The sequence below is a fragment of the Schistocerca serialis genome, chromosome 3 (assembly GCF_023864345.2).
Source record: "Schistocerca serialis cubense isolate TAMUIC-IGC-003099 chromosome 3, iqSchSeri2.2, whole genome shotgun sequence".
Lineage (NCBI taxonomy): Eukaryota > Metazoa > Arthropoda > Insecta > Orthoptera > Acrididae > Schistocerca > Schistocerca serialis.
Genome location: NC_064640.1, coordinates 1,032,265,824 through 1,032,291,271, shown reverse-complemented (window position 1 = coordinate 1,032,291,271; position 25,448 = coordinate 1,032,265,824). Strand labels below are relative to the sequence as shown.

The following is a 25,448-nucleotide window of genomic DNA, read 5'->3' as shown; positions in this document are numbered from 1 at the left end:
AGCACAGCAAGGCCATTTTGGTTAATGTTACAAGACCAGATCAGTCAATCATCCAGACTGTTGCCCCTGCAACTACTGAAAAGGCTGCTGCCCCTCTTCAGGAACATATGTTTGTCTGGCCTCTCAACAGATACCCCTCCGTTGTGGTTGCACCTACGGTACGGCTATCTGTGTCGCTAAGGCATGCAAGCCTCCCCACCAACGGCAAGGTCTATGGTTCATGGGGGGGACATCAGACATATCCCCTTTTTTATGCATTGCTTGACAACATCATTCCCTAAAAGCAACTGATGGTAGGACATCATCATCATCCACAGGCTCTGTAGCACACTCGCACAAAAGTGCAAGTTAGCCAGTCAGAAATGTAGTTAGAAATTTGTCCTCTTTGTCAGCTCAGGCAAAAATACAAGTAGAGCAGATAGAAATTCCAGTAATCGTAGTGGTAGTAGTAGTAGTAGTAGTAGTAGTAGTTGTTGTTGTTGTTGTTGTTGTTGTTGCTGTAGCAATTATCATAGTGGTAGGGCACAAAATATAGCAAAAATAAGGAAATTGTACACTGAATGTTACTGCAGTCACAGCTGGTAGAATTATCAACAGTGTGTTGCTATGTGTTTTGCTTTCAAGAAAGGTGGACATGGGGCTGCTGTCTATCTAAGCCACCTACAGCATTTGTCATAAAATAACACTGCATTGCCCAGCATCAACAAATACCAAAACTCCACTCAAACTGATGATCTCATGTGTACGTAGCTTTCCATTGGATACCAGAGCTTTTGTTTCCTTTGTCAGGAGCTAGGTGCACAACCACTCCATGAATTAAAGATCTGGAATAAGATATGCCACACTGTGAGCACAGAAAATTGTAGAATCTGTGGAATCCGAATCAGAATTTTATTATCTCATAATATACAAGTTAAATCATTGATTTTATGTACAGGAGACTTGTCAGCTTATAACTATGATAAATTATAGATGGAATATAATATTTTTACATAATCACAATAAAATCTGAACATTATTTATTATTATTGTTTTTTATCCTGTCCAGATGGTCAGGTTATCAAAAAATTCATCAACAGAGTAGTCACATTTCTGCACCAGAGTGCTATACAATTCTCTTTTTACTGCCTCAGTTTCGATCTTTCTAAAGTTTGTGTCTTTCAGTTTATTGTATACTTCATTCCCATATATTGTGGAGTCTGTGCAAAAAGATTAAGCCTGTGTGTAGGCAGCATGAAGCTTTCTTTGTTTCTAGTTTCGTAACTATGCTGGAAATTATTTGATGCTTAGTTGTATTAAGATCTCTTAATAATGGCCAACAAGATTCTCTTGCTGATAGTTTTTTCCTGAAAGGTTAATATTTTTGTCATGTTGCTAGCATTTCCCCAGAAGACAATACTGTATGTCGCTACTGACTCAAAGTAACTATGGTATACTACTTTTTTTGTGTCTATACTAGTGACATTGGCTAAGATTGTCATAGCAGATGACAGGCTGTTTTGTTTATTTTTTAGATAATCTATGTGTGAGGACCATGATAGTTTTCCATCCAATTGTATTCCTAAGAATTTAACATGCTCTGTTTCATTTAGCTCCTGGCTTCTGTGCATAATGTGAATATCATTTATTCAAGACTGTTTTGTCTTAAATTGCATCAGCTGTGTTTTTGAAATATTTAGCTTTAGGCCATTTAGATGGAACCAAACATCTGGGTTTTCTAGAGTTTCTATGAAATTTTCGGGAATTTTTTCTGTGTTTTTATTTTCTACCAGTACTGATGTGTCATCAGCAAATAAAACTGAATGATAATTTATATTTGTGGGTAAATCATTTACATAAAAAAAAGAAAGAGGATTGGGCCCTAACTGAGCCCTGTGATATGGTTCTCCACTTCAAGGAGTATTTCCCTTTACATGATGTTATGACAACCCTTTGCTTTCTCTCCATTAAATATGACTTACACCACATAATTCCATTTTTTTTTTTTCATTTTATATAATAGTATGGAGTTATTCATGCAGTCAAATGCTAAGTGACAGAAGATTCCCACAGGTTTTTGTGACTTGTCCAAAGTGGAACTAACTTTAGTCACAAATTTATTGATTGCATGAATTGTATTTTTGCCTTACTGGAATCCAAATTGATTTTTTGAGATAACATTATATTTGTAGCAGAAATTTTGGATTTGAATTGCAACAATCATGTCAAATATCTTAGAAAACATGGGAAGAAGAGAAATTGGACAGTAATTTCCCATATCATCTTTGGAGCCTTTCTTTAATACTGGTTTGACTTCTGCATATTTTAGTAAGTCTGGAAAGTGCCCATCTTCAAGTGATTGATTAAATTTGTTACTGCCTTAATGACTTTGGCAAGTATTTCATCCCATCCCACAGAATTTTTATTTTTTACATTTAGTATAGTTTTCTCTACATATTTTACTGTTACTTTGTTAAATTTAGTAGGCTCTCTTTCTTGCCCTGAATTGAGCCAAACAAATGTACATTGCCTTGATAAGAGACTACATCAACATCAGATTTTGCTACATTTATGAAGGATTTATTAAAATTTTCTGATATCTGAGTAGGATGTACAATTATTTTGTTTTTTACCTTTATTTTAGAGATTTCCTGGTTATTAGGTTTGATTCCAGGTTCAGAATTGACTACTGTCCATACTGCCTTGGATTTATTTGTGTGGTTTTTAATGAATTTAGTGCTTTCCATTTCCTTTGCTGCTTTTGAAACCTTCTTAAATAGTTTTTTATATGCTTTAACATATTTTGTGAACTCAGGACTCTTATTTGATTTCAGCTCAGCATGTAGCTCTTTCTTAAAGTTTAGTTCTATAAGCAGAGCAGAGTGATCTGAGATACCTAGGTTTAAAGAGAATTTGGCAGTGGTCTCAAAAAGGTGTGGCCATTTAGGATTTGTCAGTAAACCCTTGATTCCTTAAATAATCAAACTGCCATGTATAAAACAGCTTCAAATGTCTAATTATGTTACAAATGAGTTAATGTGTCGAATATCTGACTTTAAATATGTAAGCAAGAAATAGTTTAGAAAAATTTAAAGTTTATTGGAAGGCATTTAGTGCTTTCATCATGAAACACTGGATGAATGTCATCTGGGTAATTTGCACTCCATTTTAAGCTAGTTTTTCACACATCTCAATTATTCTGACGTCTTACCTTCTGAACTGCCTGTCATACAGTGACATAATTTTGCAAATACATTCAGTGATACATGTACATACTGTCAGCAAAGTGTTTTATGAATAGAGTTAACAGTAAATAAGTAATTAATTAAAACATTACTCATGATGCTGAAGTTTAACTGTCTGCCATTTTTAGCAAAAGCTAGTTTTCCATGCATCTGACTACTTATGACATAATAGCTCTTGAACTATGTGTCATTCAGTGATATAGTTTTGAGGGTGCATATGTGAATACTCTCTGCAAACTGTGTTGTAAATAGAGTCAGTAATAAAGAATTAATGAATTAAAACATCGTTCCAGATGTTGAAGTTTGACTGCATGAGCAGAAAAGATATAGTACCATAAGTGATAAACATTTTCCTTCAATCATTTTGTGTGGGGTGTGAGCAAGAGAAGTTTCATGAAGGTTTAAAATAATGTGTAAAGTTTGTGTCACTAATTGCTCTCATTCTCAAATACTGCATGAATATAATCAGGGTATTTGTGTGCCATCAGCCATGCTGCCTGAAGAAGAACATGCAATTTCTAACAATAGTACTTGCCTTGCTGTGTTAAACTTTTAATGTAAAATCATACCTCTTAATGAACAGGTTAAAACAGCACTTTAACAGTTTTAAATTTGCTCATTAAGAGGTATGATTTTACATTTTTATTATTTAGCGTATGGCTAAATAATAAAAATGTAAAATCATACCTCTTAATGAGCAGATTAAAACAGCACTTTAGCAGTTTTAAATTTGGTTAATAATCACCCAAAATTTTTATAATCAGATTATTGTTACTGCTGGAAGCAGTTACATAGGCAACCTGTGTTCAAGGATAGTAGCTTACTAACATAGATGGTTTCATATAGAATCAAAAATTGAATATCGCTTATAAGAGCACGGTCATCAACAGGAATTCATACTTCAGACTGAGAGCACAATTATTAAGCACCCATAAAGTATACGTGGAGATGAACTGCCTGCCTCAGTAGTGAGTGCTCCAATTTATTCATACAAAGAATGTTCTAATGAAGCACAATATTCAGGCCCAGAACATTTCAGAAATTTTAAATTTTAAATGATAGGTAATTACAGGAAGTGGGAAGCATACTGGTGACCTACACAATACTATCTAACACTTATAACTGTTTCAGCTGCGGATCAAGTAATCTAACAGCCACTAAATGTTTCTGTATATGAGGAGCCTCATTTCAAATTGTATTATGTCCACCAATGGACAAAACTGAGTACAGTTTCTGAAGTGATGTTTCATGCTGTGAAGTCAAGTTGTAACAAATCATATTCACTAACAGTGTAAATAGCTTTTGAAAACGAGCTGTTGTTTCAAATCATATTCAGTCCTCTATATTGTGTGTTTGAAACCATATCATGTCCAACATTAACACTACATGAAGCTGATTAGTTACATTGCTCAGCTGGTTGTACAATGATGAGCAGGCTTTCCTTGACAATGCCACATGTTCAGTAATGACAGTTATCTTTTACTTGGGGACTGTGTGCAAGGGAACAGCTTTTTCATTCAGGCAGAAATTGTTATTGGTGGTAATTCAAGAGATAGCCGAAAGAGTGAAAATCTACATCTACATCTACATTTATACTCCGCAAGCCACCCAACGGTGTGTGGCGGAGGGCACTTTACGTGCCACTGTCATTACCTCCCTTTCCTGTTCCAGTCACGTATGGTTCGCGGGAAGAACGACTGTCTGAAAGCCTCCGTGCACGCTCTAATCTCTCTAATTTTACATTCGTGATCTCCTCGGGAGGTATAAGTAGGGGGAAGCAATATATTCGATACCTCATCCAGAAACGCACCCTCTCGAAACCTGGCGAGCAAGCTACACCGCGATGCAGAGTGCCTCTCTTGCAGAGTCTGCCACTTGAGTTCGTTAAACATCTCCGTAACACTATCATGGTTACCAAATAACCCTGTGACGAAACGCGCCGCTCTTCTTTGGATCTTCTCTATCTCCTCCGTCAACCCGATCTGGTACGGATCCCACACTGATGAGCAATACTCAAGTATAGGTCGAACAAGTGTTTTGTAAGCCACCTCCTTTGTTGATGGACTACATTTTCTAAGGACTCTCCCAATGAATCTCAACCTGGTACCCACCTTACCAACAATTAATTTTATATGATCATTCCACTTCAAATCGTTCCGCACGCATACTCCCAGATATTTTACAGAAGTAACTGCTACCAGTGTTTGTTCCGCTATCATATAATCATACAATAAAGGATCCTGCTTTCTATGTATTCACAATACATTACATTTGTCTATGTTAAGGGTCAGTTGCCACTCCCTGCACCAAGTGCCTATCCGCTGCAGATCTTCCTGCATTTCGCTACAATTTTCTAATGCTGCAACTTCTCTGTATACTACAGCATCATCTGCGAAAAGCCGCATGGGACTTCAGACACTATCTACTAGGTCATTTATATATATTGTGAAAAGCAATGGTCCCATAACACTCACCTGTGGCACGCCAGAGGTTACTTTAACGTCTGTAGATGTCTCTCCATTGATAACAACATGCTGTGTTCTGTTTGCTAAAAACTCTTCAATCCAGCCACACAGCTGGTCTGATATTCCGTAGGCTCTTACTTTGTTCATCAGGTGACAGTGCGGAACTGTATCGAACGCCTTCCAGAAGTCAAGAAAAATAGCATCTACCTGGGAGCCGGTATCTAATATTTTCTGGGTCTCATGAACAAATAAAGCGAGTTGGGTCTCACACGATCGCTGTTTCCGGAATCCATGTTGATTCCTACATAGTAGATTCTGGGTTTCCAAAAACGACATGATACTCGAGCAAAAAACATGTTCTAAAATTCTACAACAGATCGACGTCAGAGATATAGGTCTATAGTTTTGCGCATCTGCTCGACGACCCTTCTTGAAGACTGGGACTACCTGTGCTCTTTTCCAATCATTTGGAACCTTCCATTCCTCTAGAGGCTTGCGGTACACGGCTGTTAGAAGGGGGGAAAGTTATTTCGCGTACTCTGTGTAGAATCGAATTGGTATCCCGCCAGGTCCAGTGAACTTTCCTCTGTTGAGTGATTCCAGTTGCTTTTCTATTCCTTGGACATTTATTTCGATGTCAGCCATTTTTTCGTTTGTGCGAGGATTTAGAGAAGGAACTGCAGTGCAGTCTTCCTCTGTGAAACAGCTTTGGAAAAAGGTGTTTAGTATTTCAGTTTTACACGTGTCATCCTCTGTTTCAATGCCATCATCATCCCGGAGTGTCTGGATATGCTGTTTCGAGCCACTTACTGATTTAACGTAAGACCAGAACTTCCTAGGATTTTCTGTCAAGTCGGTACATAGAATTTTACTTTCGAATTCACTGAACGCTTCATGCATAGCCCTCCTTACGCTAACTTTGACATCGTTTAGCTTCTGTTTGTCTGAGAGGTTTTGGCTGCGTTTAAACTTAGAGTGAAGCTCTCTTTGCTTTCGCAGTAGTTTCCTAACTTTGTTGTTGTACCATGGTGGGTTTTTCCCGTCCCTCACAGTTTTACTCGGCACGTACCTGTCTAAAACGCATTTTATGATTGCCTTGAACTTTTTCCATAAACACTCAACATTGTCAGTGTTGGAACAGAAATTTTCGTTTTGATCTGTTAGGTAGTCTGAAATCTGCCTACTATTACTCTTGCTAAACAGATAAACCTTCCTCCCTTTTTTATATTCCTACTAACTTCCATATTCAGGGATGCTGCAACGGCCTTATGATCACTGATTCCCTGTTCTGTACATACAGAGTCGAAAAGTTCGGGTCTGTTTGTTATCAGTAGGTCCAAGATGTTATCTCCACGAGTCGGTTCTCTGTTTAATTGCTCGAGGTAATTTTCGGATAGTGCACTCAGTATAATGTCACTTGATGCTCTGTCCCTACCACCCATCCTAAACATCGGAGTGTCCCAGTCTATATCTGGTAAATTGAAATCTCCACCTAAGACTATAACATGCTGAGAAAATTTATGTGAAATGTATTCCAAATTTTCTCTCAGTTGTTCTGCCACTAATGCTGCTGAGTCGGGAGGTCGGTAAAAGAAGCCAATTATTAACCTAGCTCGGTTGTTGAGTGTAACCACCACCCATAATAATTCAGAGGAACTATCCACTTCTATTTCACTACGGGATAAACTACTACTAACAGCGACGAACACTCCACCACCAGTTGCATGCAATCTATCCTTTCTAAACACCATCTGTACCTTTGTAAAAATTTCGGCAGAATTTATCTCTGGCTTCAACCAGCTTTCTGTACCTATAACGATTTCGGCTTCGGTGCATTCTATCAGCGCTTGAAGTTCGGGTACTTTACCAACACAGCTTTGACAGTTTACAATTACAATACTGATTGCTGCTTGGTCCCCGCATGTCCTGACTTTGCCCTGCACCCGTTGAGGCTGTTGCCCTTTCTGTACTTGCCCAAGGCCATCTAACCTAAAAAACCACCCAGCCCACGCCACACAACCCCTGCTACCCGTGTAGCCACTTGTTGCATGTAGTGGACTCCTGACCTATCCAGCGGAACCCGAAACCCCACCACCCTATGGCGCAAGTCGAGGAATCTGCAGCCCACACGGTCGCAGAACCGTCTCAGCCTCTGATTCAGACACTCCACTCAGCTCTGTACCAAAGGTCCGCAGTCAGTCCTGTCGACGATGCTGCAGATGTTGAGCTCTGCTTTCATCCCGCTAGTGAGACTGGCAGTCTTCACCAAATCAGATAGCCGCCGGAAGCCAGAGAGGATTTCCTCGGATCCATAGGGACACACATCATTGGTGCCGACATGAGCGACCACCTGCAGATGGGTGCACCCTGTACCCTTCATGGCATCCGGAAGGACCCTTTCCACATCTGGAATGACTCCCCCCGGTATGCACACAGAGTGCACATTGGTTTTCTTCCCCTCTCTTGCTGCCATATCCCTAAGGGGCCCCATTATGCGCCTGACGTTTGAGCTCCCAACTACCAGTAAGCCCACCCTCTGTGACCACCTGGATCTTGCAGACTGAGGGGCAACCTCTGGAACAGGACAATCAGCCATGTCAGGCCGAAGATCAGTATCAGCCTGAGACAGAGCCTGAAACCGGTTCATCAGACAAACTGGAGAGGCCTTCCGTTCAGCCCTCCAGAATGTCTTTCGCCCCCTGCCACACCTTGAGATGACCTCCCACTCTACCACAGGTGAGGGATCAGCCTCAATGTGGGCAGTATCCTGGGCAACCACAGTCGTAGTCCAATCGGGGGATGCGTGGGACGAGCTGGCCGTCCCCAACAAACCCCCATCCAGAATCCCACAGCGATGCCCATTGGCAACAGCCTCAAGCTGTGTGACCGAAGCCAACACTGCCTGAAGCTGGGAGCGAAGGGATGCGAACTCAGCCTGCATCCGAACACAGCAGTTGCAGTCCCTATCCATGCTAAAAACTGTTGTGCAAAGAACGTCTGAACTAATCTACAGAGAGCGCAAACAAATTGACACAAAATTTAAACAGTTATTAAAATACAAGATTGCCTAGTAAATGCAGTATTGCTGCTACTTGCGCACTGCTGACACACTGCTCGGTGGTGGAAGGAGACTATGCGATTTTACACTATTCAGGTACTAAAACGCGATGCTACAACTCTTAAATACTATAATACGCCAGAAATTTATGAATTAGACAATGCAAGTACCAAAAACACACAAAGAAATTAAGAATTAAACTATGTAGCAAATGAGTGAGCTAGGAGTATACGACTTGCTGCTGCAGCTGCTTATCCAATGACGGCAGGGAGCACACTGACTGTGACCAACCGACACTGGCCGTTCAAAACAAAAACAGAAGACAAACGACTACGCGAATTTACACTATTCAGGTACTAAAACGCGATGCTACAACTCTCAAATACTATAATACGCCAGAAATTTATGAATTAGACAATGCAAGTACCAAAAACATGCAAATAAATTAAGAATTAAACTATGTAGCAAATGAGTGAGCTAGGAGTATACGACTTTCTGCTGCAGCTGCTTATCCAACGACGGCAGGGAGCACACTGACTGTGACCAACTGACACTGGCCATTCAAAACAAAAACAGAAGACAAACAACTACGCGAATTTACACTATTCAGGTACTAAAATGCGATGCTACAAATCCCAAATACTATAATACGCTAGAAATTTATGAATTAGACAATGCAAGTACCAAAAACACGCAAAGAAATTAAGAATTAAACTATGTAGCAAATGAGTGAGCTAGGAGTATACGACTTGCTGCTGCAGCTGCTTATCCAATGACGGCATGTTATAGCAAGAGCAAGCATTCCCTGCAGGGAAACAGTGACTGTTGAAATTACAGTTTTTCAGGACAGCCACAAGTTACACTCACTATGTTTAGCTGAATGGTTTCACTCTTTAATGCTCACATTAAATGAAAAAGTCAATAAAATATACTGACTGTGACTTTTGGCTGTCCTGAAAAACTAAAAACCAAACATATCCATCAACTTAAATCATAATTGAGCAAAGTAGACTGATGTGAATAATTTACCATGCAAACAATTTGGGGTTGACTGGAGCAGAATAGGAGATTTAGATTTCTGTGCTAACATCTTCAATTCAGTTGCTAGGATAACTGGCAATGAGGAAGAATTTTATACGTCTGTTTGTGTTTGTTTGGAAGAACAATGAGGACTGAATCAAATTTTAAGCGAAACAAACAGGATGACCATTCTAAACACTCTATAAATCAAAACATTTAACCAGAAGATTAAGATTTTGGACTAACAGTTTTGTCAATAATAACACAATTGAGTATTTAAATAATACAATATATTATTGAGGAATTGTAGCAGAAAGACAAACAGATTGTAGCCATTTGGTTCTGAGTCAAGTGGAAGGACTGAACCAGAGACTTTGAATGTTCTGTGACAAGCAAGGCTGTGACTTCATGGACAAAGTTTGAAGCATTTCTGAAAAGCAGTGAAGCTCACATAATACTAGATACAGGAAGCTCATTGAAATCTGAAATTGATAGCAGTGAGATTTTTGGGGAAAATTTCAGTGTATATCAAAATGACAGGCAATTGAGAAATGAATGTGGTGTATTTGTCACAGTCAACAAGAAACTCAGATCCACAGAGATAGAAATTGGAGCTGCATGTGAGATTGTTTGGGCAAGACTCAGTATCAGGGATGGGCATAAAATGGTAATTGGATCCTTATATCACCAGCCACCAGACTTGTTTCTTGATATAACCAAAAACTTTAGAGAAAACCTCAGTTCACATGTACCGAAGTTCCCCAGTTGTACTTAATCATCAGTGGAGACTTTAAACATTCAACAAATAATTGGGAAAATTACATTTTGTTAGTGGTGGGTACAATAAAATATCCTGTGAATCATTACTAAATGCCTTCTCTGAAAACTATGTAGAACACCACTCAGAATGAAAATACATTGGATCTAATGACAGCAAATAGTCCTGACCTCTTTGAGGATGCCCACATTGAAACTGGTATCAATAAGCATGATGTGATTGTGGCAATAATGATTAGCAAAGTACAAATACAAACAAGTACAAACACAATAACTTCATATTTAACAATTTTTGAAAAATTTCTGAGTTAGGAGTAATCAGCTTTTTTGCTTCTCCTGTAAAATTTTGTTTTTTGGAGATAAATGAATTTGAAAAATGCTCCTCCTATCAAAATCAGTGGGCAACAAACCACACAAGAAGTCAAATGATAAGCTACGAGGTTACATGTCCTTGAAATCTTTCACAGCAGTATCCCTTAACAAAATCTTCTTGGCTTTCAGGCAAAATCATTTCAAACCTAATCTTCAAGCTTTTAACAGCTATCCCCCAGCATCATTATCATCAGTAGCACAGCTTCAAATGTTGGGACTGGCACAGAATTCTGCTTATATAACAAAGGTAAATATGGGTGCTGGACACTTGTAGAGAAGTGGGAGCAGCCATTTCAAATGTGGTGGCAGCCCCTCATGCCCCTCAGACATCACTCTGTCCTGCAGCAGGCCCATGTTGCTAAAAGCTGCCCAATTGTTCATCATGTGCATGTGTCATTTCAGCCCCCCTCTGGAAGATGCTGCTGTCTGTTGGCTACATAATGAATATCCAGAGGACTTTCAGCTGATATTAATTTATTCCAATGAAAATCAGTTGCCTTACACCTGTACGTTATTTTGATGTTTATCTCATGTACTTACAATCAATTTCAAGACAACATTGTCTCATTTTCTGACACCTGGTAGGCATGCATCATGAACTGAATTCCATAAGTACTGTAGCTGTCATTCCATCAAGAAAGGTGCCTATGATTTGTCTGCCACACAAATTGATATTTTCATGTCAAACAGCCTCTACTCTCTGTATAAAAACTATGTCATTTTTGCTTCAACACATGAATTATCAAACAGTGTGGCAGACACATTATAGGCACCTCCCATGTAGGAACAACAGTTACGGTACTTAGGGCATTCAATTTGTGTAGTACACCTAACAGGTACCTGAAGATGAAATAATATTGTCTTGAAATTGATTCAATGCATATAAGAAAACATCAAAATTTAAAAAAAGAAAATTGCAGCAGTAAGGCTAACATTCAGTAGTTTTACTCCTGGCAACAATTATAGAGAATGCTGTCAAAGGCTTGAGGATATTTGAAATGACATGTCTTGAGAACCAAGAAAATTTTACTCAGCCTACTATTTTCTATGTGTGATCACTATTTGTGAACCAGCTCAGAAATGTGATTAATAGAAGGCAATAAAAAAATAGGCTGAACATGAGTATAATAAATGTTTCTAGTCTTGCAAAACAGAAGAAACTATTGGAGTTTTGTGTTCCAAGTTTCCTTCTAATGATGAAACACTGGAAATGTAAGTTCTCACAATACTGGCCTCAATATGAGCAGTGTTTGGTAGTGTTAGCAGAACATTGTCCCATACTGCTGTACATTTCAGCAGATTGTTCTGCTGTTTCTGTAGTGTAATGAACTGTCTCTCAATTTGGTGCTGTAATTCCTCTTGTTGTGCTGTTGCTGCTGCAGCATCATCTGCTGCTGACATAACTCAATAGACTTTGTGTCCATGATGCACTAATAAAATTCATTGGTTCAAGTCCTGTCATAGCTTAACATTAATTAGGCAGGTCACTGCCATAAACCACATACTTTGTAGGAACAAAAACTATCACTAGCTCAATGCTAAAAAATGCAGTGGAGTGTAGACATTATGACTGGAAGTAACATGTATCTAAATCGTTACTGATGAACTAAACAAGAATCATCTTATTCAGCAACACACAATCAAACAGAGTTTGAAATGAAATTCCACGCCCAGAAAAATGAAATAGCAGTTGTATTAGAGAACTGGCATAATGATAGCTTCAATGAAAAGATACAAGCTCCTGATCTACCAGCTTGGCTGGGTTGTAATTTCCTGGAGAGAGCTAAGGGGCAGTACCGTAAAACATGTTAACTGTGACCTCTTGGGTCAAGATAGCGAATGACAGAACTGTATGTCAAATGGATAAAATCAATGCCTCTCTCCAAGTCTGTCTCCATATTGCTGGAATGGTGTTATATTAAAGTTTACGTGTGTCAGATAGTACATTACATAAAATTAAGACTGTAGACAAAAGTCATAAACCCTGGATGAAGCAAAATATTTGCAGGAGTCAGTCAACGGAATGGCCTGCAGTACTTGCTGATATGAACATGATTGGGCATCTTGAGACCAGTTGAAACTTGTAGAACACCACTGCAGGAAACTTCCTCATGTAGTGGGTGATATTAGTAGCAACATCTCAACCACCAGGTGGACAGCATGCCAAGGAGGAAGCAAGCATATTACAATGCAAGGGGTAGAGCATCATGATAATGATTTTGATTTGAAAGTTGTGAGAAGCTGTGCACTTCCACACAGACTGACTTTACTTTGGTCATTGCTTTGTTTTCATTTCATAGGAACATAATTTTTTTTAGTTTAATATATCCTTCTATTCCATGCTTTACAGGAATCAATCTACATATGTTTGTAGATATACCAGTGATGCAAAACTCTTTTTGAGCAGTTCAGTTTGTGAAATTTTGAAATGTAATGTGACCCACTACTATAAACCATTTATCTTTTTTTTTATTTTTCCATTTATCCCATTTAATATGGGATCCACTCTTTTCAGGATTTGTCAAATTTTATTATTTGACTGAGTGGCAGGGCACCCTTCTCAATTCCAGTCACACCAGGAAACCTAAGGAAGGGAAGTTGTGCATCCCATCTGTATGTGAATCATGTAAATATGTGTGTTATAATATTTTGTTGGGTGGAATTTGGGGACCTACCCATAATTTGCCTAAATGAACATGGTAAATCACCTAATAACCCTACTCAGGCTGGCTGATGTACGAGCACATGATCATTAACCCACTGCACATGTCTGATCCAGTTCTGGCTCCCCTACCTGTCTGACAAGCTAGGCCACTGTACTAATAGCTATTGTACTGCTATACATCATCATAATTATTGTGTCCCATATATGTTCCTTAGGGCTCAGGCGAGGTGAATTTGCTGGCAGAGACATGGACATGAACTCACTACCACACTCCTAGAAATACTGTAGCATGATTCTGGCTTGTGACATGGACAATTATCCTGTTAGAATGCACCATCATCATCAGGGAAGACATCAAGCATGAAGGGATCCAGGTGGTCCAAAATAATATCCAAGTAGTACACAACTGTCATAATGCCTCTGATTACCTCTGGTCCCTTGGACATCCAGGTAATTGTCCCCAATAGCATATTACTGCCCCACAGGCCTGCTCTCATGGTGTGGTGCATGGTCATTGCATATCCATACACAACCAAGTGCTGATAACCTCGTTATTGAGTGCCTGTCAGCTTACAACATCTCTCCTCCCCCCGACACAACTGTCAACCTGATGTAATGAGAAGCATGGTTCACCTGATCTGATAACACATTACCATTAGTCTAAGATCCAATCTCAATGATACCTAGCCTTCTGCAATCCTAATTTGTGATGCTGTTGGGTCAAGATAGGAACATGAAGGGATTGTCTACTGTGGAGTTCTGTTTTCAACAATGAGCACTGAATGGTGTGTTTCTGAAACACTTACTCTTGGACAACCAATGTACACTATCTTTGGATCTACACAGATTACCTCCTTTCCTGCTTTACAGAGCAAACAAGCCTCCACACTCGACATTTTGTGATGAGGTATGGACATCCAATGTCCTTAAAAAAAGTTTTCATAGATTCTCATGGCAGTAGCACATGAAGAGCTGACCAGCCTTGCTGCTTCAGACCTGCTTGTTCCCAGGCACCAAGCCACAACAATCTGCCCTTTGTGAAAGTCAGTTATGTCAGTGCATTTCCACATTTGTAGCCCATTATCTTGCTAGAATATTTCCCTGTTCGTTTCCACTTGTCTCTTCTCAGCTTACATACTTTTCTTACAGCATTACGTGACCACAGTGTCATCAGGTGACACTCAATCTCACAGTGGCCAGTCTCATCAGTTTATAGGTTACAAGTATATTTATATCAAATATGGTAAAAAGCATTAGCAGATGCCCATCTTTGTTTAAAAGTCATATCTGAAAGTGGTAAATCAACAGAGATTATGTTTTCTCAGTTTAAAAGAAATATGTGGAGCAAAACAGAAAAAAATCAGTAGCTATTCACAAATTTTTAAGGCAATCTGTTGATGACTCCTACTGCAACTTCTAAACATAGACTTTACTTCAAGATCTGTCAGAGAAACTCAGGAGCTTTTAGCCCTAATTACACAATGCATCACTCAGCTTGGCACTAAGAAAATGCCAATGTAACTAAAGCTGTAACCTTAAATTCTGTATTTCAAACTTTATTTACACAGGGAGACCATGTTATGTTACCACACAAACTTTCACATAGATGACACAGAATGGTGATAGTTGAAAAACAATGGAAATAGCTCTGGACAAATGAGGTACCAGGTTCTAATGAAATTTCAATAGGATTTAAAGTTGCTGTTGCTGCAGAATTCCTCACCAAAGGTAACAGCATGATGCAGAAATGCTACACACAGTTATAGAGGAACTTCAAAATTGTCCACTCAATTGATTATACAATGAGTGGAGATATTTAATTGAGTGATGGAGGTATAAATCACATTGAAATCTTAAGCTAAATAATTTCGCAGCTTGGAAATGTATGTCCCTCCCTAGGGCTGGTTCAAGAACATTTTTTCATGCAAGTGACATCTTATTTACTTATTTATTTATTTAGGATCCATGTCATCATACGAATGATATTGAACTTGTCATACACAGAAATTAAAAATATGGAATGTACAAAATGAAATTGAATACAACATATACCAGTAAATTTATAATTTCTTTGAATTTGTACAGAAACCAGACGGCAGTTATAAGAGTAGAGGGACATGAAAGGGAAGCAGTGGTTGGGAAGGGAGTGAGACAGGGTTGTAGTCTCTCCCCAATGTTATTCAATCTGTATATTGAGCAAGCAGTGAAGGAAACAAAAGAAAAATTCAGAGTAGGTATTAAAATCCATGGAGAAAAAACTTTGAGGTTCGCTGATGACATTGTAATTCTGTCAGAGACAGCAAAGGACTTGCAAGAGCAGTTGAACGGAATGGATAGTGTCTTGAAAGGAGGATATAAGATGAACATCAACAAAAGCAAAATGAGGATAATGGAATGTAGTCGAATTAAGTAGGGTGATGCTGAGGGAATTAGATTGGGAAATGAGACACTTAAAGTACTAAATGAGTTTTGCTATTTGGGAAGCAAAATAACTGATCGTGGTCAAAGTAGAGAGGATATAAAATGTAGACTGGCAATGGCAAGGAAAGCGTTTCTGAAGAAGAGAAATTTGTTAACATCGAGTATAGATTTAAGTGTCAGGAAGTCGTTTCTGAAAGTATTTGTATGGAGTGTAGCCATGTACGGAAGTGAAACATGGACGATAAATAGTTTGGACAAGAAGAGAATAGAAGCTTTTGAAATGTGGTGCTACAGAAGAATGCTGAAGATTATATGGGTAGATCACATAACTAATGAGGAAGTATTGAATAGGATTGGGGAGAAGAGAAGTTTGTGGCACAACTTGACTGAAAGAAGGGATCGGTTGGTAGGACATGTTCTGAGGCATCAAGGGATCATCAATTTAGTATTGGAGGGCAGTGTGGAGGGTAAAAATCGTAGAGGGAGACCAAGACATCAATACACAAAGCAGATTCAGAAGGATGTAGGTTGCAGTAGGTACTGGGAGATGAAGAAGCTTGCACAGGATAGAGTAGCATGGAGAGCTGCATCAAACCAGTCTCAGGACTGAAGACCACAACAACAACAACATGAATGTTGTGTAATAATTACATGTAGAATAAATAATAATAAAGATGGTAAAGTAGTATAGTATAAACTGAAACATGCAAAGGTAAAAACTTCTCACATGATTTACCACAAATGTTCAAATCTGTGTGAATTCCTAAGGGACCAAACTGCTAAGGTCATCGGTTCCTAGACATACACACTACTTAAACTAACTTATCCTAAGAAAACCACACACACCCATGCCCGAAGGAGGACTCAAACCTCCGGTGGGAGGGGCCACGCAATCCGTGACAATATGCCTCAAACCGCACAGCCACCCCGCACGGAGATTTATCACAAAACTGCAGTATGTATATTGGAGATTAGTTTATAAAATCATTTTCTTGGTCTTCAAGATATTCATTTACTGAGTAGCAACATTTATCAATTACAAATTTTCTAATTTAAAATTTATGCCATCCTGTAAAATACTTTAACATATTGAGATAATGCATTGTAGAGCTTAACATCCATATAGCTTACACACTTTTCAGTTTGTGATCTTTTTATTTGTTCTATGTGGATATCATTCCTGTTTCTTGTGTTATATTTGTGACCATCAGCATCTGTGTGGAGATTGCTTAGATTTGCTTTGGTCAAGAGTACACATTTAAATATATAGAGTGATGACAAAAGTAAGTATTCCTGATTTCCTGAAAAGAGATCTGCAGTGATGTTGTGTAGGACTGTGGCTTATTATTTGAGCAGCCTGTGTTTGCAAGATAAAAATTTCTTTTAAATTAGATTATGAACTGGCACAGAATGCTGTCCCATATGAGGCAATGGAATGAAAAAAATGTAAAGTATGCCATTCTGATGCCTTCTAAGTCTGTGTGTAAGGAGTCTTACACACTGTTTCCAGTTCATAGCTTCATCTAGATGCTTTCCCAACAGTTTTGCAAACTGCACTCTCTCTATTAGTCTGTCATCTAGTTCTAGATGAATGATTTAATACTGAATCATTTTACCAGACTGTATGTAATTTGTTTTCTTTGCATTCAATGTAAGTTTGTTTGCACTGAACCAAGTCTCAATACTTTTTAAGATTTTATTAGTAGTGGAATGTAATGAGTTTTTAAAGTTGCTCACTATTTGATGTGTGTCATCTGCATATAATACAATTTTGGTCATATTATACTGTAACTCATTCATATACGTGAGAAAGAGTAGTGGTCCTAAGATGCTGACTTGGTATACTCCTAAAGAAACTTCTTTTGCTTTTGAAACTAACCTTACTTGTTTATTTGAATTAACAGTGATGAGCTCTACAATCTGAGGTCTGTTTTTGAGATATGACTGGACCCACATTTTAGCTCTTCCTCTAATACCTACTCCTTCAAGCTTATCAAGGGGGATTTAATGGAAGTTGGTATCAAAAGCGGTAGACAGATCTAAACTAATCCCTACTACAATTTTGTTTTTCTCCAAATTTGTAATTGTTTCTTGAGTGTAGCCTATGACTGCAGCTTCTACGCTGCATTTTGCACAGAAATTCTATTGATTACAATTTAAAACTTTATTGTTGTCTAGGTAACTAGTGACTCTTAATTTCATCAGTTTCTCTAATATTTCAGAGAAAGCAGAAAAAAGTGATATCGACAGAATTTTTCTATTTTATCTCGATTTTTTAATAGTGGTCTCATTTTTGAGAGCTTTTGTGACTGAGGAAACACACCTTCACTGAAAGATAAATGGGCAATATGTGCTAAAGATTTTGAAATCTGTGCTGCAGTGTTTATTATTACTGATTCATCTACACCTGCTGCCATTTTTGGTTTTAAGCCCCTAGTCACCCTAATCACTTCATGTTCATTTATTGCAGGAATTCGGAGCCACTCCCCCCTTCTACTTTTCCACACAAGCACCACATCATTTGACACCCTCTCCCTTTTCTCTCTCTTCCTCATACATTACCTGTTATTTGTTGAGCTCTTGTTAAGACTTTTAAAAATAATCTGAATTGTTGAGCATGGAAATGAGCTGTTTTCACTATAAATTATGATACACCCTGAGTACAAATTCTGTACAAATGGTACTTCTGGCACCCCTCTCACCTTGGCCCACCAAGTGGTCACTTGTGTTGCTTGGGCCTTGGACCAGCCCTGTCTGTCCCTTTTGCGTATGATTAGCATAGGAAAGTTAAAACAACATTGCTTCTGTGTCATGTACAGAAACCAAATAAATTCTCAAGCATATTGCTGGTATGCCACTTGCAATCTTATTCCATAAACAGATATCCTCAATGTGCTCACTAAGTGAGGTGACACAGTCGTAAGACACTGGACTTATGTTTAGGAGGTCAGCGGTTAAAATCCCCCGTCAAGATTTAGCCCTTCTGTGACTTTCCTAAACTGTTTAATGTGAATCATGAGATGGTTCCTGTGAAAGAATGTGGCTGAATTCCTTCTCCATTCTTCCCCAATCCAAGCCTGTTCTTGATATTTAATGACCTCATCATCAACATGATGCGACCCCAATCACCCTTCTTTTTCTTTCTTTGAATGATCTCAAAAATATAAATGCAAATTACTGTAAAAGCCACATTTTTTTCTAATTAAACACTGCTACATAACTTCAGAGAACCATTGTGTCACATAAAATTGTAAAACAGTTTTGCTATTCTGGATATAGACTACCTGACAAAAATGTGAAGCACTTAGAAGGCGAGAAGGGAATGAAATGAAACTTCACAGGTTGAGATGTACATGGTCATTATTTCAGTGATTACAAAATTGAGTCAAACATATAAAGAATTTGGCAGTATGAGCCCACTTATCAGTACGATGTTGCACTCCCTCTAATCTGGATGCACACACTGATTCGGTTGGGAAGGATGTCATAAAGTCATTGTGTACTCTCATGAGGCAAACTGGCTAACAATTGTTGTAACAGGTCTGTGATGTCCTGGATACTGGCACTGGGATTGAGTTGACATCCAAATTGATCCCATACATTTTCTATCAGTGACAGATCTGTGGATTTTGCTGGCCACAGCAGTAGCTCATCATCATGCAGACAGTTTGTAAGACACCTGCTACCTATGGACAAGCATTTTCTTGTTGAAACATGGCACCACAGTATTGTCACATGAGGGATAATGCATGAGAACACAGGATGTCTGTCACATACCATTGTGCTGTCAGAGTTTCCTCCGTTACTACCAGCTGTGACCTGAAGTCATACCTGATGGCTCCCCATGCCATGACACAAGGAGCATCACTGCTGTGCCTCTCCGAACCACTGGAAGAATTTGACCTCTCTTCAGTTTGCCACCAGACTCATCCAGGGTAGTGCAGAACTGTGATTCACCGCTGAACACAATACAATGTCATTCACCAGCTATACATTCTTCATAGTAACTGCACCACTCCAAATGTGGCCATTTGTGTTGTGATGAAACAGGCTTCCACACATGGGACAACAATTTGCTACTCCTGCTGCTGGTAGTCTCTGACAAATAATATGGAATAACACAGAATTTTTCAGGGAATCAATTACTTGTTTTTGGATGGCAGGCACATATTTGACGAGGTTATAATGTGCCTGGTGCACAATATAGTGATATTCCCTCATAGTGGTCAGACGTGACCAACTAGAAACTTGAGGATAGGCGTACTTGCCCTTATGTTCCCATGTAGTGCAACATTGGGCCACAGTCATATCTGAATGCCCCAAAAATCCAGATATTGCATGATATGACCAGCTGGCCAAATTTAAACCCACTGTGAGGCCACTTTCATATTCTGTCAGGTGCTGATAATGTTGTCTCACATGCGTGTATCAGTATATGGCTTCTCTGTGTCCTTCACAGTAATCACTCAACATCTGATGCTGTTCATGCCTCTTATATACCCTACTGAGCCTGGTAACAACACTAAGTATAAAAAACACAAACACAATCTTGTCGCTGTTCTACCTGTTACAGAGAATTACAACTCAAATCTCTTACATACCTACCAAAGGTATGATCATATACATAGATACATTGACATCCAACAATGTCCTCTGGGTGCTTCACTTTTTTTGTCAGGCAGCGTATCATTTGTATAACAATCATAAATACAAGTAAAGGAAACTAATGGTATGAGAGAACAATGCAATGGGCTTGGGAAGCAAATATATCCTAATGGGAATGGTAAATGATATAGTAAACAGAGAAACGTTTACATTTTCAATAGCATCTGAACTTAATATACCACAGGAAAATTGTGAAAAGGTAAGCTTTGGCAAGAAATATCCTGGAAAAAAAAAAAAAAAAAAAAACAGAATGGGCTCAAAGTACTATACCAAAAATCAAATATCTAAGCAACAAGTGCATACAATTATAGCAAGCACTCAATGAGGAAAATGCAGATGTGTTCATTATTACAACATATGGTTTGTCCAAAAGCATAATTACTATGACTAAATTTGACAGCTATACACTGCTCAGTAATTTCAGTTTATCATAACATAAAAAAGGGGGGAGGGGTGTTGACATATATTATAAAGACTAACTACATTTCACAAAACTGGATTTTATCATGGAACTTAGTGTGTAAATGACATTTTAATTTTCAGCAATAAAGCTAGTGGTAAATAAAGTTCCCTTAATTATTATAGGACTGCACAGATCTCCTAGTAGCATAGTTGATAATTTATTACAAGCTATAGAAAAAAAATGGTTGACACTGTATGCAGAAAATATAAGAACATAGGTATTGTTTTATCTGGTGATTTTTAAAAAAAAGCACATAATATTCTGTGTAGCTATAATTTGCCAAACAGATGTGATGGGCCAATCATACTAGCTACAAACACCTTTATCTGTATAGATAACTTTTACACTGACTTAGATAACTGTACAGTTAATAGAATAAACTTTCACCACTCTGACCATCTTTGCCTGATAATGGAAATACTGAATATACATTATTCGCAAAGCACATAATGAGATGAGGGAAATAAGATGTGTAAATGAGAAGTCTTTAGAGAAATTAGTCTGCATCGCAGTCTGAGACATGGACTGTTGTTTATTGTGCAGAAAATGCTGCAGACAAAATGGAATAACTTTTATGACATTTTCTTCATTCATTTCAATGTAACATGCCCAATTACTTTCAAAAATAAATATGCTGAAAACCATGTAAGACTGCCTGCAGAAGTGAAACAGCTGGAGGACAAAATGTTTGTTACTTGGAAAATCTATGAAGAGTCCCCAAAGACATCAGCTAGAGATAACTACCAAATATGTTGAAAAGCCTATAAACAGGCACCAAATTTTTACACTAAGAAAATTATACAACGAAAAGTAGCAAACTCAAATAACAAAATAATCAGTATGGAACTGTATAAATGAGAGATTTAACAGAAAAACAAACCTTAGTGTCAGCAATATCCAACTGAAGGGTGATAGTGTAAATGTTTTAGAGCATTAGTGGCCAGCAGTGCTTTTAATATGCTTTTTAGTAATTGAGGTAGCATATGTTTGAACTTTGGAGCTGATGAGGAGCTAATGACTTCAGACCTCCTTACCAGGTACAGAAATTAGTATACAGGTATGAAACAGATAATCTGAAACAGAACAAATTATAAATTAAGTGTGGAATGAATTCTCTACTGCATGGGATGAAATTTCCTTCATTATCTTAAAATGATGGAAACACTCACTCATTCCTGTTCTGGTACATCTTTTTGATAAAAGATTGAATGGAGTTGTTTTTCCATCTGAATTGAAGTATACAACAGTCAGCCTATTACACAAAAGGTAATACCAATAAAGTTGAAAACTACCAACTAATCAGCTTAATTATGATCTTAAGAAAAGTATTAGAAAAAATTATTGCATTAAGATTAGAAAATTTTCTTATCCAAGAAAAAGTTTTAAAAGAAACCCAACATGGTTTTATGATAGGCTACTCAACAACATTTGCCATATGTGACCTAGTGCATACAATATTAAAGAAATTAGGTTAGAAAGGAAAGATGGCATGTTTGTGCCAAGATTTCTCACATCCATTTGATATTTCATCTCATGAGCTTCTACTTGATAAACTGGAAACTTATGGGCTACAAGATATACATGAACGCTCACAAGTCACACACAAAGTGGCCAACATTAGTAAGAAGTACAACTTCAGTCCAGTTATCGTAAAGTGCAGTGTGCCCCAAGGGTCAGTTCTGAGGCCTTTATTGGTCATGTTATATATTAATGATCTGTCCACATGGCACAACAAAAGGTACTTAACTATGCAGATTGCACAACAGTTGTTCATTGGGGACCCAACAAGAATGATCTGGCCAATAATTTTTCTGGTGTATTATTCGAAGAACTAATTCCAAGATAAGCACTTAAGCTTAAAAATTAGTAAAAGAAAGCCAAATGAACTTCCAAATAGATCATCAAACAGATGGAGTGCAATGGACTGTTGTATCTGATGATGGTGCAGAAATACAATTGGACAATAAAACTTTGTTTGGTGTAATTTTAGACAGACATATCTCTCAGGAGCATCACATTCATCTTTTATGCCAAAAATTAAGAAAATCAATTTACACAATAAGGACAATGTTGCAAGTTCTCAGTTATGAGCAAATTATTATTATCTAACTATGCTTTAGTGCATCCATATCTCACATATGGAATTAAAGTGTGGAGGTGTGCTGCTACCAAGCATGTAAATAGAATGAAGCTTCCTGGCAGATTAAAACTGTCTGTTGGTCCAAGACTCAAACTCAGAACCTATGTCTTTCATGGGCAAGTGCTCTATCAAATGAGCCACACGAGTGTCTCCTCAGCTCTACTTCCTCCAGTACTTTTTCTCCTACCTTCCAAACTTCAGAGAAGCTCTCCTGCAAAAATTATGTATGTATCTCATTCTAGCTCATAAAAGGGTTACTCCAAAAGCTATCAAATTTTCCTTTTTTGTTTATGTGTAGAGAGAACTCAATTTTTCTGCTTTTCCATGAGTGGTTTCCTTTAATCTAAAGATATTAACAAGGAGTAATATACAGAATAACACACAGATTACATTTGATATGGTGAAACTAATAGAGAACGATTTTGTAAGCTTTTGTAAATTTTTAGCCAAATAATATTCTGAGATGTGTTCATCTTCATAAAACCATATACTTGATATATGAGTTAATATATTTAAATTTGCAGCAAACTGGTAAATCAATAGAATAGTTTCATCCCCTGTAGTTTGTTTGTGATTGTTGACATTTATGATGAGGAGTTTATCTTCTCACAATACAATCATTTTACTATAATGTCTTTCAAGTTTTGTATTCTAGCATTTTTAACAGGATACTTATAAAGTACATACACTATTTTGTTCTTTTGTTCCACACATATTTGTTCCCCTGTGAGGAATTACTTGTCCCTTTAGTAAATGCTTTAAGAACTTGAAGTACTTTTATCGCTTTATTCATGCAGGACAAACGTTTCAGAGATATAAAAGTTACAGAATTTACCTGTTTAGAAAACCCTTTTCATCTCAGCAAAAATTTTTGTGCCCAAAGTCAGTAAATTCATTTTCACAAGGAGACATAACATAATTGATGCAACCGCTTACTTGCCACAGGTATCTTTAATACAATAAATGAACCTGAAATTTTGTTAGTGAGACTGTTCTAAAAATCAAGACAGTATGTTCTTTACTGAGTACAAGTGACTTGTTCATAACTGAAGTAACTTGTGTAAACATCAATGTTAACATGGCTCTGAAGAAAGTTTAACTGATAAGTGTGTGTTTTAGGAATGGAGTCGACATGGTCGAGCAGTAATACTAACTGCTAGAGGGCAGTGCCTTGAAACAGGAATACAAAGTGAAGTTATGTTATCAGAGTGTCGGCTTGGAGCACTGTCACAACAATGGGATTTCACTGTGGAACTTCAAATGCAATATGATTCCTCCGTCCGGATTACGTGATTTCATAATCAGTTTAAAACATATGTAATAAATCTCATAAAAAAGATGAGATAATCAACATTATGCTATACACATGTTGTCTTTTTTGTATTTAGGCTACATGTATATGAAAATAGCATTTAGCTATCAAAACTATGTTTTGTGGCGATGAAACAAGAATGTGTAAATGAGAAATCATTCTAATTATAACAGAGACATTTACATAAATTAAATTCACTTCAGGGGCATTACCTAGATAAAATAATGAACTGAGTTAACAATTAAGATGCTTAAGATGTTAAAGATATAAAAATGTCAATTAATGGCTGTGAAAAATTGAACTAAAAAGAACCTTATTTATTTTAATGCCATGATGAACACATGAATATTGTTATTTATAATCATAGACAATGAGATAATACAAGTATATGTGATCTGTTATTTTGCAGATCAGACTGTACATCACAAGTAGAATTCTAAGTTCTCTACCAGCTTCAGTTTGGAATATACTTTCCAAAACATGATTAAGCTAAGACTGTTTCATTCCACAGAGCTGTCACATTCTGTAGTTCTGGTTTATAATAAATTTGTTACTTAAATTTAAAATGTAGTAATATTCTGTAATTTCCCTTAATTCCTGACCAGCTAGAGGGATCTAGATATTACCTGGAAAGGTAAATACACAGTGATCAAATAACTACGACACCTTTTGAGTTATACCTCATAGTGGTGCAAATAATAAATAACTTTTAAGCTTCATAACAACAAATCCAAATTACCTGTACTGGACCAGTACAGTACTTTTTTAGCCTCATGAGCTACAAAAATAATTTATTTAGACTCTAGCCTAAAAGAAAGTCATGCTGTGTGTATTCCTGCAGTATTACAAGGTAAGCTAAATAAAGC

The 25,448-nt window shown here is 37.6% G+C and overlaps 1 protein-coding gene across 1 annotated transcript in view; it reads left to right on the top strand.

Moving 5' to 3' along the window:
- Positions 1–25,089, top strand: part of LOC126471498 (polypeptide N-acetylgalactosaminyltransferase 16-like) — a 598,884-nt gene extending 573,795 nt beyond the window's left edge. The window contains exon 14 of the mRNA XM_050099712.1: positions 24,390–25,089. Coding sequence (XP_049955669.1) covers positions 24,390–24,563 — 174 coding nt within the window. The 3' untranslated portion in view covers positions 24,564–25,089. The remainder of the gene's footprint in view (positions 1–24,389) is intronic.
- Positions 25,090–25,448: the final 359 nt, after the last annotated feature.